Source organism: Scyliorhinus canicula, chromosome 14 (assembly GCF_902713615.1).
Source record: "Scyliorhinus canicula chromosome 14, sScyCan1.1, whole genome shotgun sequence".
Taxonomy (NCBI): Eukaryota; Metazoa; Chordata; class Chondrichthyes; order Carcharhiniformes; family Scyliorhinidae; genus Scyliorhinus; species Scyliorhinus canicula.
This window is the reverse complement of record NC_052159.1, coordinates 82,479,615-82,492,183: the sequence shown is the minus strand read 5'-3', so window position 1 is coordinate 82,492,183 and position 12,569 is coordinate 82,479,615. Positions and strand designations below refer to the sequence as shown.

The 12,569-nt window shown below is 45.5% G+C and overlaps 1 protein-coding gene across 7 annotated transcripts in view; it reads left to right on the top strand.

Annotated features, from left to right (window-relative positions):
• The window catches only part of dlg2 (discs, large homolog 2 (Drosophila)), a 1,378,721-nt gene that overhangs the window by 1,213,389 nt on the left and 152,763 nt on the right, over positions 1 to 12,569 (top strand). For all 7 annotated transcript variants that reach the window (XM_038818412.1, XM_038818411.1, XM_038818410.1 and 4 more), the window contains one exon: positions 3,136 to 3,312. In XM_038818412.1, coding sequence (XP_038674340.1) covers positions 3,136 to 3,312 — 177 coding nt within the window. The remainder of the gene's footprint in view (positions 1 to 3,135; positions 3,313 to 12,569) is intronic.

The following is a 12,569-nucleotide window of genomic DNA, read 5'->3' as shown; positions in this document are numbered from 1 at the left end:
GGGTTTCTTCAGGGTGCCCTGGATTCCTCCCACAGTCCAAAGATGTGCGGGTTAGGTGAATTGGCTATGGTAAATTGCCCTTAGTGTCCAAAAAAGTTAGTTGTGGCTACGGGTAAAGGGTGGAGGTGGAAGTATAGGGATAGAGTGGAGGTATGGGCTTAGGTAGGTGCTCTTTTGAAAGGCCAGTGCAGACTCGATGGGCTGAATGGCCTCCTTCTGCACTGTAAATTCTATGATTCTATGATAAGCATGCAGCTTTCCTGGTACAGAGATTATAGCTGATTTATAGCCATTTGGTTTACCACTTTCTATTTTTAGTTCAGGGAAATAATATTTGGCATCCTTCATCCTTAATAGTACAATTCATGACATCAAAGATCACACAAAATGAGATGAGTACCTCTGATATTGAATCTGCTGGCATTATGATATAGACCTAATGAGTTAATAACTTTTTGAAAAATTAACCCTTTTAATAGCTTTCTTTTCATATTTTCATACCTTCATGTTCTTAAAGCCATCTAAGATGGCTACCTGCAAAGGACCATGGGAATTATGGCCAACCCAGGACTCAGACAGATACACAGCCTATGTGTATCTAAAACACAGATAACCAGATCTGATCGAAACCCCCACTCGTTTGCATTTTAATGGCCCATTTACCCACGACAATAGAACTCCAATCAAGCAACCGGTACAGCCACAGACTGATCCCTTACTCAGAAAGTACAACTGCCAAGGTCTATGACTGCCAATGTCAATGACCGCTAAGGACCTGCCCAGCTACCAAGGCACCCGCCCCTTTATTGGCCAAAATCGAAGAGAGTGATCAGAGCCCTGTTGAATTATTGGGTCCAAGGTTAAGGACCGCCCCAAAGAACGTGAAATCCTAGAGGGATAAAAGAGAGCACAGCCATGTGTTCTGTCTCTTTTGGATCCTGCCTGTGCCAGCCCAATTGCAGCAGGAACAGCCAGCTAAGTTCAAGACCAATGATCGCTACCTGATGGATGAGCCCAGCAGAGACAGAGCCGCTTTCTTTGAACCAGCCAAGTGAAATCCAGATAAAGGCCTTATCCATTTGCACAGTGCCGGTCGCCCTGAAGTTATGTATAGGTTATTGTAGCTGATAGGTGTAGTTTAACACATAGTAGATATTGTGTTTGCATGTTGAGATAACTCTTGTGAATGTAAATAAACCATCTTTTGAACTAACTAACTGGTTGTGTGGTCAGTTGATCGATATAAGGGAAGGCTTATTCCCGTAATTCGTATTTAAACCTTCCCTGTAAATAATGCAGATTAATTTTAATGTGAAATGTGTAAGATGAATAGAAGGATTAATTTGCAATTTCTGTGCTGTTGGTTTTCCTACTGAGTATTAGCAATGTACATTTACAACCAGCGTGTACAATTCTGCAGTAAGGTGCCAGATCTAATAAATTCTGTGTTTATAACTTTTGATGTGACACTTTTGGATTAGCTGAGGATATCTTGATTGTTGAAACCAGTAAGCATCATCTGTGACTTCTACATATTGGCCCAAAGAATTCACACACCTTTTTAAAAACTGAGGACTAGTTTTGATGCAACAGCATTTTCATTGAAAATAGATCTCAACTGGGTGGCATGGTGGCACAATGCTGCACACTGCGCTGAGAACCCGGGTTCGATCCTGGCCTCGAGTCACTGTCCGTGTGGTGTTTACATATTCTCCCCATGTCTGCATGGGTTTCACTCCCACAACCCAAAGATGTGCAAATTACGTGGATTAGCCACGCTAAATTGCCCCTTAATTGGAAAACAATTATTGGGTACTCTAAATTTTTTTTTAAATTGATCTCAATTGTTGGGTTTGAAATGCAATCAGTTCTACATGTCCTATCTGGCTTTCTGTAGTCATATGGGGTGCAATTCTCCGCGCTCCCCCCGCCCCAGGCCGGGTTGGAGAATCGCCGGTGGGGCGGGTAAATCGCACCACGCTGCCCCAATGCCAGGATGCGATTCTCCGCAGAGCGGAGAATCAGCGCCACTGGGGCTGGTGTGGTCGGCACGGCGGCGGTTGGGGAATGTGCCGATTCCCCGGCACGGGCCAGCGCGCCGATGCTCCGGCCCGGATGGGCTGAGTGGCTGTCACCAAAAAGACGGGTCCCGCCATCACGGTTCTAACATTCTCTGAGCCGGCGGGACCTTCGGCGTTGAAGGGTCCAGGGGCGGCCTGTTGGGGGGGGGGGGGGGGGGGGGGGGGGGAGGTTCCAACCCCGGGGGGGGGGGGTGTCCTCCGTAGTGGCCTGGCCCGCGATCGGGGCCCACCAATCGGCGGGCCGGCCTCTCTGTCGGGGGGCTTCCTTTCCTCTGTGCCGGCTCCTGTAGCCTTCTGCCATTTGTCGTCGGGGCCGGCGCTTGGAAGAAGGCCACTGCGAATGCGCTATTTGGCGCGGCCCAACTGGCACGGCGCTGGGTTCATGCCGGGATCGGCAGCTGCTACCCCAATGTGGCCCGGAGAACTGGGTCTCGGAACGGGTGCCGAACACTCCCGTTTTTACGCCGGCGTCGGCACTTAGCCACCCAATGGAAGAATCGCACCTATGACCTCTCTGCCATGAGGCAGTTCTCTGGAAGAGGCCAGCTAAGATCAGTTCAATAAAGACTCACAGTGAGAAAGCACTGAGAAAATCTACAGACTTTAAACACAAAACATCCACAGTCATGACATTTTTCCTTTGTGGCTGCTTTTTAATGCAACCTAGATCCATTGGATTAGCAGGTGAGAAAATGTTAGACTTTATCATTAAATTGATGGAAGAGCTGTCCTGTTATTTATCTTTGGGAGATATCATGAAGGTATGCGGGAAACAAGGGAATGGTGCATTTCCTTTTAACCTCCAATGCCCAGCAATGCTCCCCACATTTAAATGAGTAACCCCATAAATGTGATCAGCACATCAATTATGAAATAAGTATGTGTCCTGAGGTTGTAGGGCACCTATCATTGTATGTTACTAATTATCAAATATGGGGAGAAAAAACTCTAACACTATTGAATTTAAATAATGATACATGCTTAAAACAACAGCAAATAACTTTTGTGCAGAAGCAAATGCAAAACTTAAAACCCTTTCAAATATGTTTTTCAGAGCACTGTTTGACTATGATAAAACCAAGGACAGTGGTCTTCCAAGTCAAGGTCTCAGCTTCAAATATGGAGACATTCTGCATGTTATCAATGCCTCTGATGATGAATGGTGGCAGGCACGAATGGTTACACCTGAAGGAGACAGCGAAGAGATGGGTGTTATACCAAGCAAAAGAAGGTTCATAAATCTATAATTTTGTCTCTTATTTTCTGTACAATTGAATTCTGAAAAGACTAGTATATTGCGATAAATATTCCATCTTCTAATTTTTCATAACCAAGTTTCTGAAAGTTATATATAATGGGATGGATCTAATGTATATCAATGTGTCCACCCTAATGAAAAACATTTATGCATTTAGTTTTTCAAATCCAATCCTAATCTGTACTATTTTTCAATGTTCACTGTTATGCTTTCATTTAAACACATCCATCTGCTGTTCCGAAGCCATTTCTTAGACAATATTAACAACCTATAATTCCTGCAATGTGTGAAATCAAAAGAGAGGAAAGAACAGCCTACTTTGTATTCCATTTGGAAACACAACTTTATGTGATGTGCCTTATTGGTTGATTTAACAATGTATTGGTACAACTGGATGTATCATAACAATACAGTTGACAATTGGCAAAAACCCTACTCAGCTTGTTTTTACAGTGTTCAGTTGTGCATTTTCCTGTGTTGAAAGTGAAAGGACATTTTTTTGTCTGTTGATTAGTTTATGTAAAATCAACAAAGGGTGGTAACATAGCTCTATTCGTCACTTCTGTAGAATTGAGTCCTAGATTTTAACTGCCAGCATAATTTCAGCAGAAAATCATATTAGTGAGTTTATTTCCCACCTCTGACAGAAATGAGACTCATCTAAACCTGATTTCAATCTTGCCAGCTGGCCTCTCACTGCCTTCCAGTAAGAAGTGTGCAATTGGCGACCAGGACACCCCCAGATATAATGTTAAGGGTGTGGGTAGAGAAAGATCACAGCGGGGAGGCTGAGTAAATGGAGTTAAGGTGCACAACAGCCCTAATTTGATTGAATGATAAGAATGTGCTCAAGCAGTTGAATAGGAAAAATAAAATCTGAACACTGGCCGACTTTTAAAAAAGAGATGTTCCCTTAAAAGGGAAAGGTAGGACAAACAAAGTCAGAGTTTCTTGGATGACAAAATAGATAGATATCTAGATAAAGAAGAAAAAGTGTGTTTATCACACGTGTGAGGTAGAAAATGCAAATGAGAACCTGGTTGGAGGTAGAAGGTTGAGAGGGGAGGAAAAAAGCCAATAGAGAATATGAAAAGAGACAGGCAGCCAACAGAAAAAGGAATCTCAAAGTCTCCTATAGGCACATATAAATAGGGTGGTCAAATGAGGAGGAGGACTGATTAAGGTTGAAAATTGATATGGAGGAGGTATTGGGATGTACTTCAGTGTTGTTTAAGGCACCAGAACCTGATGAGATGCATCCAAGGATATTGAAGGAAGTGAAAGTGGAAATTGTGGAGGCACTGCCCATGATTTTTCAGTCTTCCTCAGACTCAGCGGTGTTGTCAGAGGAGGAGTGGAGTATTGCAAGCATTATTCAATTGTTCAATAAAAGGGTGTCAATCTAAGCATAGCAATTACAGGCCAGTCAGTTTCCTTTTGGTGGTGGAGAAACTTTTAGAAACAATAATCCGTGGCAAAATTAATAGTCACATGGTTAACTAGGGGAAACCAGCATGGATACTTAAAGGACAATAGCGTTTAACTAACTTGCTGGAGTTGTTTTGAAGAGGTAACCAAGATAATTGATGAGGGCAATGCTGTAGATATGGTGCACATGGACTTCCAAAAGGTATTTGATACAGTGTCACACAACAGACTTGTGAACAAAGTTATAGCTCATGGAATAAAAGGGACATTAGCAGCATGGATACAAATTGGCTGTGTGGCAGGAAACAGAGGAGTGGTTACTGCATGATTGTCTGGCTGGTGGAATGTTTGTAGTGGAGTTCAGTGTTGGGACCCTTGCTTTTCCTGATATATATTAATGACCTCTGCCTTGGTATACAGAGCATATTTTCTGGTTTTCTGATCATACGAGACTTGGAAGCATTAAGAACTGTGAAGAGGATGATGTAGAACTTCAAGAGGACTTGTGTTCAAAAGGTTAGTGGAACAGGCAGACAGGTGACTGACACAATTCAGTGGGGAGAAATGTGAAAGGAGTAATTGTAGTAAGAAGAACATGGAGAAATAATACATAATGAATGGTACAAGTCTAAAGGGTGTTGGAAGAGCAGAGGGACCTGGGAGTATATGTGCATAAGTTATTGAAACTGGCAGGATTGGTTGAAAGGGTATTTTAATAAAACATACAATATCCTGAGTTTTATTAATAGAGGCATAGAGTACACGAGGAAGGCGGTTATAATGAACTTGCCAAAGATAATAATTTAACCTCAGCTAGAATCTTGTGTCCAGTTCAGGGCATGCACTTGAGGAAGAATGCGAAGGCAATGGAGAGGGTGCAGAAGAGATTCGCAAAAATGGTTTCAGGAATGAGAAATTTCAGTTAGGAAGATAGAGTGGAAAAGTTAGGACTGTTTTCCTTGTAGAAAAGAAGACTGAGAGGAGATTTGATAGAAGTATTCAAAATCCTGAGCGGTCTGGACAGAGTAAATAGGGAGAAACTGTTCCCACTTGTGAAAGGATCGAGAGCAAGAGCGCACAAATTTCAAGTAGCTGGCAAAAGAAGCAATGAGAGTGTGATGAAGATAGATTCAGTCAAAGTATTCAAAAGGGAATTAGTCAGTTATCTGCAAAGGAAGAATGTGCAGGGTCACAGGGAGTACTTACCATGGGAATGGCTCATATAAGGGAATGGGCGAATGGTCTCCTTCTGCTTTTTAACAATTCTGTGATTCTGAAATCAGTGAGCGAACCTGCCCTGCAATAAACTCAGCCCTGAAAGGAGTTACCAAGCTGTTATGGAGGACTCATTTTAAATTACCTTTATTTCGTAGCTATTTATAAATCTTCATACAATTGCACTTTATGATTTGGCAGTGCTGCAAATGCAGGAAATGGATACACTGTGGAATTAAATTCCTTGGTGTGAAACAGTTATGGATTTAGTTCATGCAAAGACATCACCTGCCATTGAAATGCAAAGAGTAGAAATTACTGTCAGTAATGTTGTAGGAACACTTCAGATTGAAAATCATGGGGATAATTATCAGGCCACGCAGATGGATGTCCTGTTATAACTCTGCCTACTTTTCCTTAGTATTGGTACAATCTTGTTAAGGGATCATAAAATAATGCCACTGACGATATTTTCTACCCCATTTTAGTAAGTAAACAGTAAGATTGCACGGAGTTCCTTTAACCGGGCATAAACAAGGCTGTTCAAGAATCCTATTTGTCCCTGAGCTGAACGTCCAACCACATTTCCTCTTCATCACCAAGATTATCTACTTCCCCTTTGTCACATTTGCTACTGAAAACATGTCTATGATTTTGTTACCTCCACATTCAATTTTCCTAATACTCTCCAGGCCAGTCATGATCTCATTGAATGACAGAGCAGACACGATGGGCTTGAATAGCCTACTTTTGCCCCTATGTCTTATTGGCTTTTACACCCTTAAACCTGCCCAATTATTTGTGGAAGGCATCGTCGTACCTCCTTATGACACATTGGAGGACACTGTCAGATATTTTGAAGATTTCCAACAAGTTGAACCCTATCTTCTATAACCAGTCTCTTCCCAGCAGACTGGTCTATGTCCTTCCATGACAACCAAAAGCAGAATGGCCTCCTGTCCTCTGTAGGCCACTGGGATCTTGGCTTTTCCAAGGATCTTCAAAATTCCCCAGTGTATGTTGAAAGCTTGGCTGACGTTCTCTTCAAGCTTAAGACTGTGTTCCTGCACGCACGTATTGGAAACCTGCTCATCCACTACGGTCACCGATTCCTTTGTGGCGACTTCCATTTTAAAGGATCTACCATTTACCCTTAAGCCAATTTCAATCTGAGCCATCTGATTCAATTGGACTGCATTCAACTGATACATTGCATGCTCTTCTTCAGAGCTCGTCTCAACTATGTCCAGTGGCACTGTGGACTGCTACTACTGTTTTTCTTTGCATTGGCGTGCTTTGCCTCACAGGGAAACATGTTTGAATGTGCCCCCTTCGGTTGAAACAGAAGCACACAAACTCCCAAACATGTTTGGTCTCACAGAGAATGGTCCACAGAGAATGATGGAGTCCAAAGAGAAAATGCTGGAAAATCTCAGCAGGTCTGGCAACATCTGTCATCTGGACTCGAAACAGTAGCTCTTTTCTCTCCCTACTGATGCTGCCAGACCTGCTGAGATTTTCCAGCATTTTCTCTTTGGTTGCAGATTCCAACATCCGCAGTAATTTGCTTTTATGATAGAGCTCACATCTGACTTGGGTTAGTGTCCCGATTCCTTCCCACGCCTTGAGTTCCGGTCCTGTTCAAGGACTGTGTCTGGCTCTGAGCTGTGTCTGTTGATCCCACCGCAGATCGCATGGCCATAATGCCCCCTATTTAGTTAACCTCCTTTTCAGCCATGCTGTGAAGATCAGTGGCACCTTTTTCAATGCACTCCATTGCCTGAACTCTCTCAATCGCATTTTCCAATATAATTATGGTCTCTGCCAGTAAGATTCTTCTAGATATTAAGGTTATGGATCCCACAAACCAGCCAGTTGGGCAACATAACACTGAGCATGTACCCAAACTCGGTGCTGGTGAAGCCTGGCTGTTAATGCTGAGCAGACATTTCATGATCCCTCACTGCAGAGTTAAACTTATAACGTTGGAGGATAATTGAGGGCCTTGGGTTGAAATGTTCTTTAACCAATTTCACTATCTGATCAACAGTCTTTGAGTCGGGTGCCTCCGGGTACACGAGGTTCTGAGTCAAATCGTATGTTTGGGGCCCGCAAACTGTCAGAAGTATCGCCTTCTGCTTGTCCTCGCCTGTGATCTTATTCGCGGTAAAAAGTAAACAGAACCGTTTGATTTACTGACTCCACACCTCAACCCAAATGGATCAGGTTTCCCAACGATTGGCATTTCCACTCATTGTTTAAATTATTGCAACTCTTGCAGGAGCTTCCCTACTTTCTCCTTCCTTCCTTCCCTCCTCAATCCAATTTTTTTTAAATTTAGAGTACCCAATTCATTTTTTCCAATTCAAGGGGCAATTTACCATGTTCAATCCACCTACCCTGCACATTCTTGGGTTGTGGGGACGAAACCCACGCAAACACGGGGAGAATGTGAAAACTCTACACAGTAAACTCTGGACAGTGGCCCAGAACCAGGATCGAACCTGGGACCTCGGTGCCGTGAGACTGCAAGGCTAACCCACTGCGCCACCGTGCTGCCCTCTCAATGCAATTTTTGACAAGTTTCCTTCGACTGGATTGATTCATTCTCATCGCCATTGTTGTATTGCGAGGCAAGCAACAAGACAGTTGTCATGTGAGTGTACCTTTAAGAAACGGGTGTTTATAAATGGGTGTGTATATACATATCTGCAGTGAGAGTACCTTTAAGAAATGGGTGTTTATTACTGCAGTGATGTCAGAGAGTGGGTGGAGCTGGGCTGTCTGTCAGCTTTTTACTTTCATTTTAGGCTGTTTGCTGCAGGGTGTATTAGTTTCGTTTTCAGTGTTGGAGCTGAAGCCAGACAGAGCAGGTGTACTGTTGCTCTCTCTGCCATCAAAAGACTATCTCTTGATCATTTGGTGAATTCAGAATTATAGATGTTTTCAGTAGTGAATTTATCTTGATGTTAAAGGTTTTGTTTTTGTTTTTAAGTTGTATGGATGTTAAAAGGAAAGCTTAAAGGATTACTTAGTGCTGTAGTCTTTGGGGGTTGTATTTGAATTAATGGTTGCTAAGATGTTCACTGTTTGAAAAAGGTTAACTTGAGTTCATAGAATGAACATTGTTTTGCATTACAAATTATGTTTCCATTTCTGCTGTACCACACCTGTGGGGGTAGGCCATGTGCTCCCCATTCCACAATCTTTTAAAAGTTGTGGGTCAGGTGAACTCCATGATACACTTTGGGGTTCTCGGAACCCTGGCCCATAATACAATGTTAAATCGCAACAGTGATTTATTTAACTTAAGAACTTTATATGCAGAACAGTACAACTACTACACAGCTCTAGTCCCCTAAACCCCCAAATATACACTGACCAAACCCCAATGGGCAGTCTGTGCTGAAACACCTGATAGGCAAACGTTCGCAAGTTCCTTCCTCATAGACTCCGGGCCGGTCATGTGGCCCACGAAGGATCGCCCCTTAAAAGGGCCAGATTACCACAGTATGACTCCAGCCAGTGTAGTTTTCCCGCTGATTCCCATTGACTCCAGTTTAGCTGGGGCTTCTTATTGCCACACTCGGGTCAAATACTAACTTGATGTCAAAGGCAGTCACTCTCATCTCACCTCTTGAGTTTAGCTCTTTTGTCCATGTTTGAGCCAAGGCTGTTATGAGGTCAGAAGCAGAGTGGTCCCAGCGGAACCCAAGCTGAGCATCAGTGAGCAGTTTATGGCGAAAAACGTACTGCTTGATAGTACTGTTGATGATCCCTTTCATCACTTTTCTGATGATCGAGAGTAGACGGATAAGGAAGTAATTGGCCAGGTTGGATTTGTCCTGCTTTTTATTTACAGATTATAGCTGGGCAACTTTCCACATTGCTGAATAGATGCGAGGATTGTCAGTATTGTCACTGTACTGGAACAGCTTGGTTAGGGGCGTGGCAAGTTCAGGAGTACAAATTTTCAGCACTTTTATTGCCAAGATAGTGTCAAGGCCCATTGCTTTTGCAGTATCCAGTGCCTTTGGCCATTTCTTCATATCATGTGGAGTGAATTGAATTGGCTGAAGACTGGCATCTGTGACACTGGGGATCTCAGGAGGACACCGAGTTGGATCATCTACTCAGCATTTCTGGCTGAAGATTATAGCATATGCTTCAGTTTGATCTTTTGCACTGATGTGCTGGGTTACCGCATCATTGAGGGTGGAGATATCTGTAAAGCCCGCTCCTTCAGTGAGTTGTTAAATTGTCCACCACCGTTCATAGTTGGATGCTTCGGAACAGCAGAGCTTAGATTTGATCCATTGGTTGTGGGATCACCTGGCTCTGTCTATCACTTGCTGCTTATGCTGTTTGACATGCAGGTAGCTCTGTGTTGTAGCTTCACCAGGTTGACACCTCATCTTTTGATATGCCTGCTTTTGCTCCTGGCATGGCCCCTGCATTCTTCATTGGATCAGACCCCTGGCTTGGTGGTAAACGTAGAGTGGTGAATGTGCTGGCCCAGATTGTGGTTGAGTACAAGTCTGCTGCTGTTGATGGCCACAGCGCCTCATGGATGTCCAAGCTTGAGTTGCTAGATCTGTTCAAAGTATATCTCATTTAGCACGATGGTAGCGCCTCACACCAAGATGAAGAGTATCCTCAATGTGAAGACGGAACTTTGTCTCCACAAGGACTGTGCGGTGGTCACCACTATTTTTGAACAGTACAGCACAGAACAGGCCCTTCGGCCCTCAATGTTGTGCCGAGCAATGATCACCCTACTTAAACCCACGTAACCCGTATACCTGTAACCCAACAATCCCCCTATTAACCTTACACTATGGGCAATTTAGCATGGCCAATCCACCTAACCCGCACATCTTTGGACTGTGGGAGGAAACCGGAGCACCCGGAGGAAACCCACGCACACACGGGGAGGACGTGCAGACTCCACACAGACAGTGACCCAGCCGGGAATCGAACCTGGGACCCTGGAGCTGTGAAGCATTGATGCTAACCACCATGCTACCGTGAGGCCTCCAGTATTTCTACTGTCATGAACAGATGCATCTGCAGCAGGCAAGTTGGTGAGGATGAGATCAAGTATTCTTTGCACTCTTCTTGGTTTCCACTCTACCTGTCACAGACACAGTCCAGCAACTATGTCCTTTAGGACTTGACCAGCTCGTCAATTAGCGGTGCTACAAAGCCACCCTTGGTGATGGACATTAAGTCCCCAGACAGAGTATATTCTGTCTTTTCCACCCTTTGTATTTCCTTCAAGTGGTGTAGAACATGGAGGAGTAGTTATTCATCAGCTGAGATGGGATGCAGTCCCTCAGGGATGAGGATGGCTTGCTTCCACTTCAGGGTGGTGGGTTCTGTGGTGGTTGAATAATCCATTCTGGATCTGTAGGCTCTGTCACAAGTTTGGCAAGTGCTGTTTGATTAGGTGGGTGGCATGCTCTGAATTCTGCTGTTTACGTGGAGCCTCCACGTGCTCCACCCTATGACGCTCAATGTGATTGGTAACTTCTTCTCCAGTTTTGCGTTCTAAAACAATCGAGTCCCACGTGTTCATAGGGATATTACATTTATTTAGGCAGGCATTCATCGTGTCTTTGTAGCGTTTACTCTGCCCTCCTATTGACTGCTTGCCATTGCAGAACTCGGAGTAGGGGGCTTGTTTCGGGAATCTTGTGACGGGCATTCAGGCAATGTGGCCGGGCCATCGTAGCTAGTCGAGGATGACCAGTGCCCCGATACTGGGGGATGTCAACTTGGGAGAGCACACTCACAGTAGTATGCCTATCTTACCAGTGGATTTTCAAGATTTTACAGAGGCAATGTAGGTGATCTCTCTCCAGGGATTTGAGGCCGGGATTCTCCCCTACCCGGCGGGGCGGGGGGCCCCGGCGGGACGGAGTGGCGTGAACCACTCCGGCATCAGGCCTCCCCAAAGGTGTGGAATTCTCCGCACCTTTAGGGGCTAGGCCCGCGCCGGAGTGGCTCCCACTCCGCCGGCCGGCGCGAACGGCCTTTGGCGCCCTGCCAGGCGGGGCTGAAAGGCCTTCGCCGGCCGGCGGAAGTCTGCGCATGCACCAGTGCGTCAGCGGCTGCTGACGTCATACCGGCGCATGCGCAGCGGAGGGGGTCTCTACTGCGTCCACCATGGTGAAGGCCATGGGGGGCGGAAGAAAAAGAGTGCCCCCACAGTGCAGGCCCGCCCGCCGATCGGTGGGCCCCGATCGCGGGCCAGGCCACCGTGGCGGCATCCCCCGGCGCCAGATCGCCCCGCGCCCCCCCCCCCTCCAGGACCCCGGCGTCTACCCGCGTCGCCAATCCCGCCGGCACCAGATGTGCTTTGATTCCTGCCGGGGGGAATGGCCTGTCAGCGGCGGGACTTCGCGGGCCGGAGAATCGCCACGGAGGGCCCGCCGACCGGCGCGGCGTGATTCCCGCCCCCGCCGATTCCCGGGTGGCGGTGAATTCGGGCCACGGCGGGACAGGATTGACGCCGGCTCCGGGCGAATTCCGCCCGAGGTGTCTGTTGTACATTGCCCATGTTCCTGATGCATACTGGAAGGTAG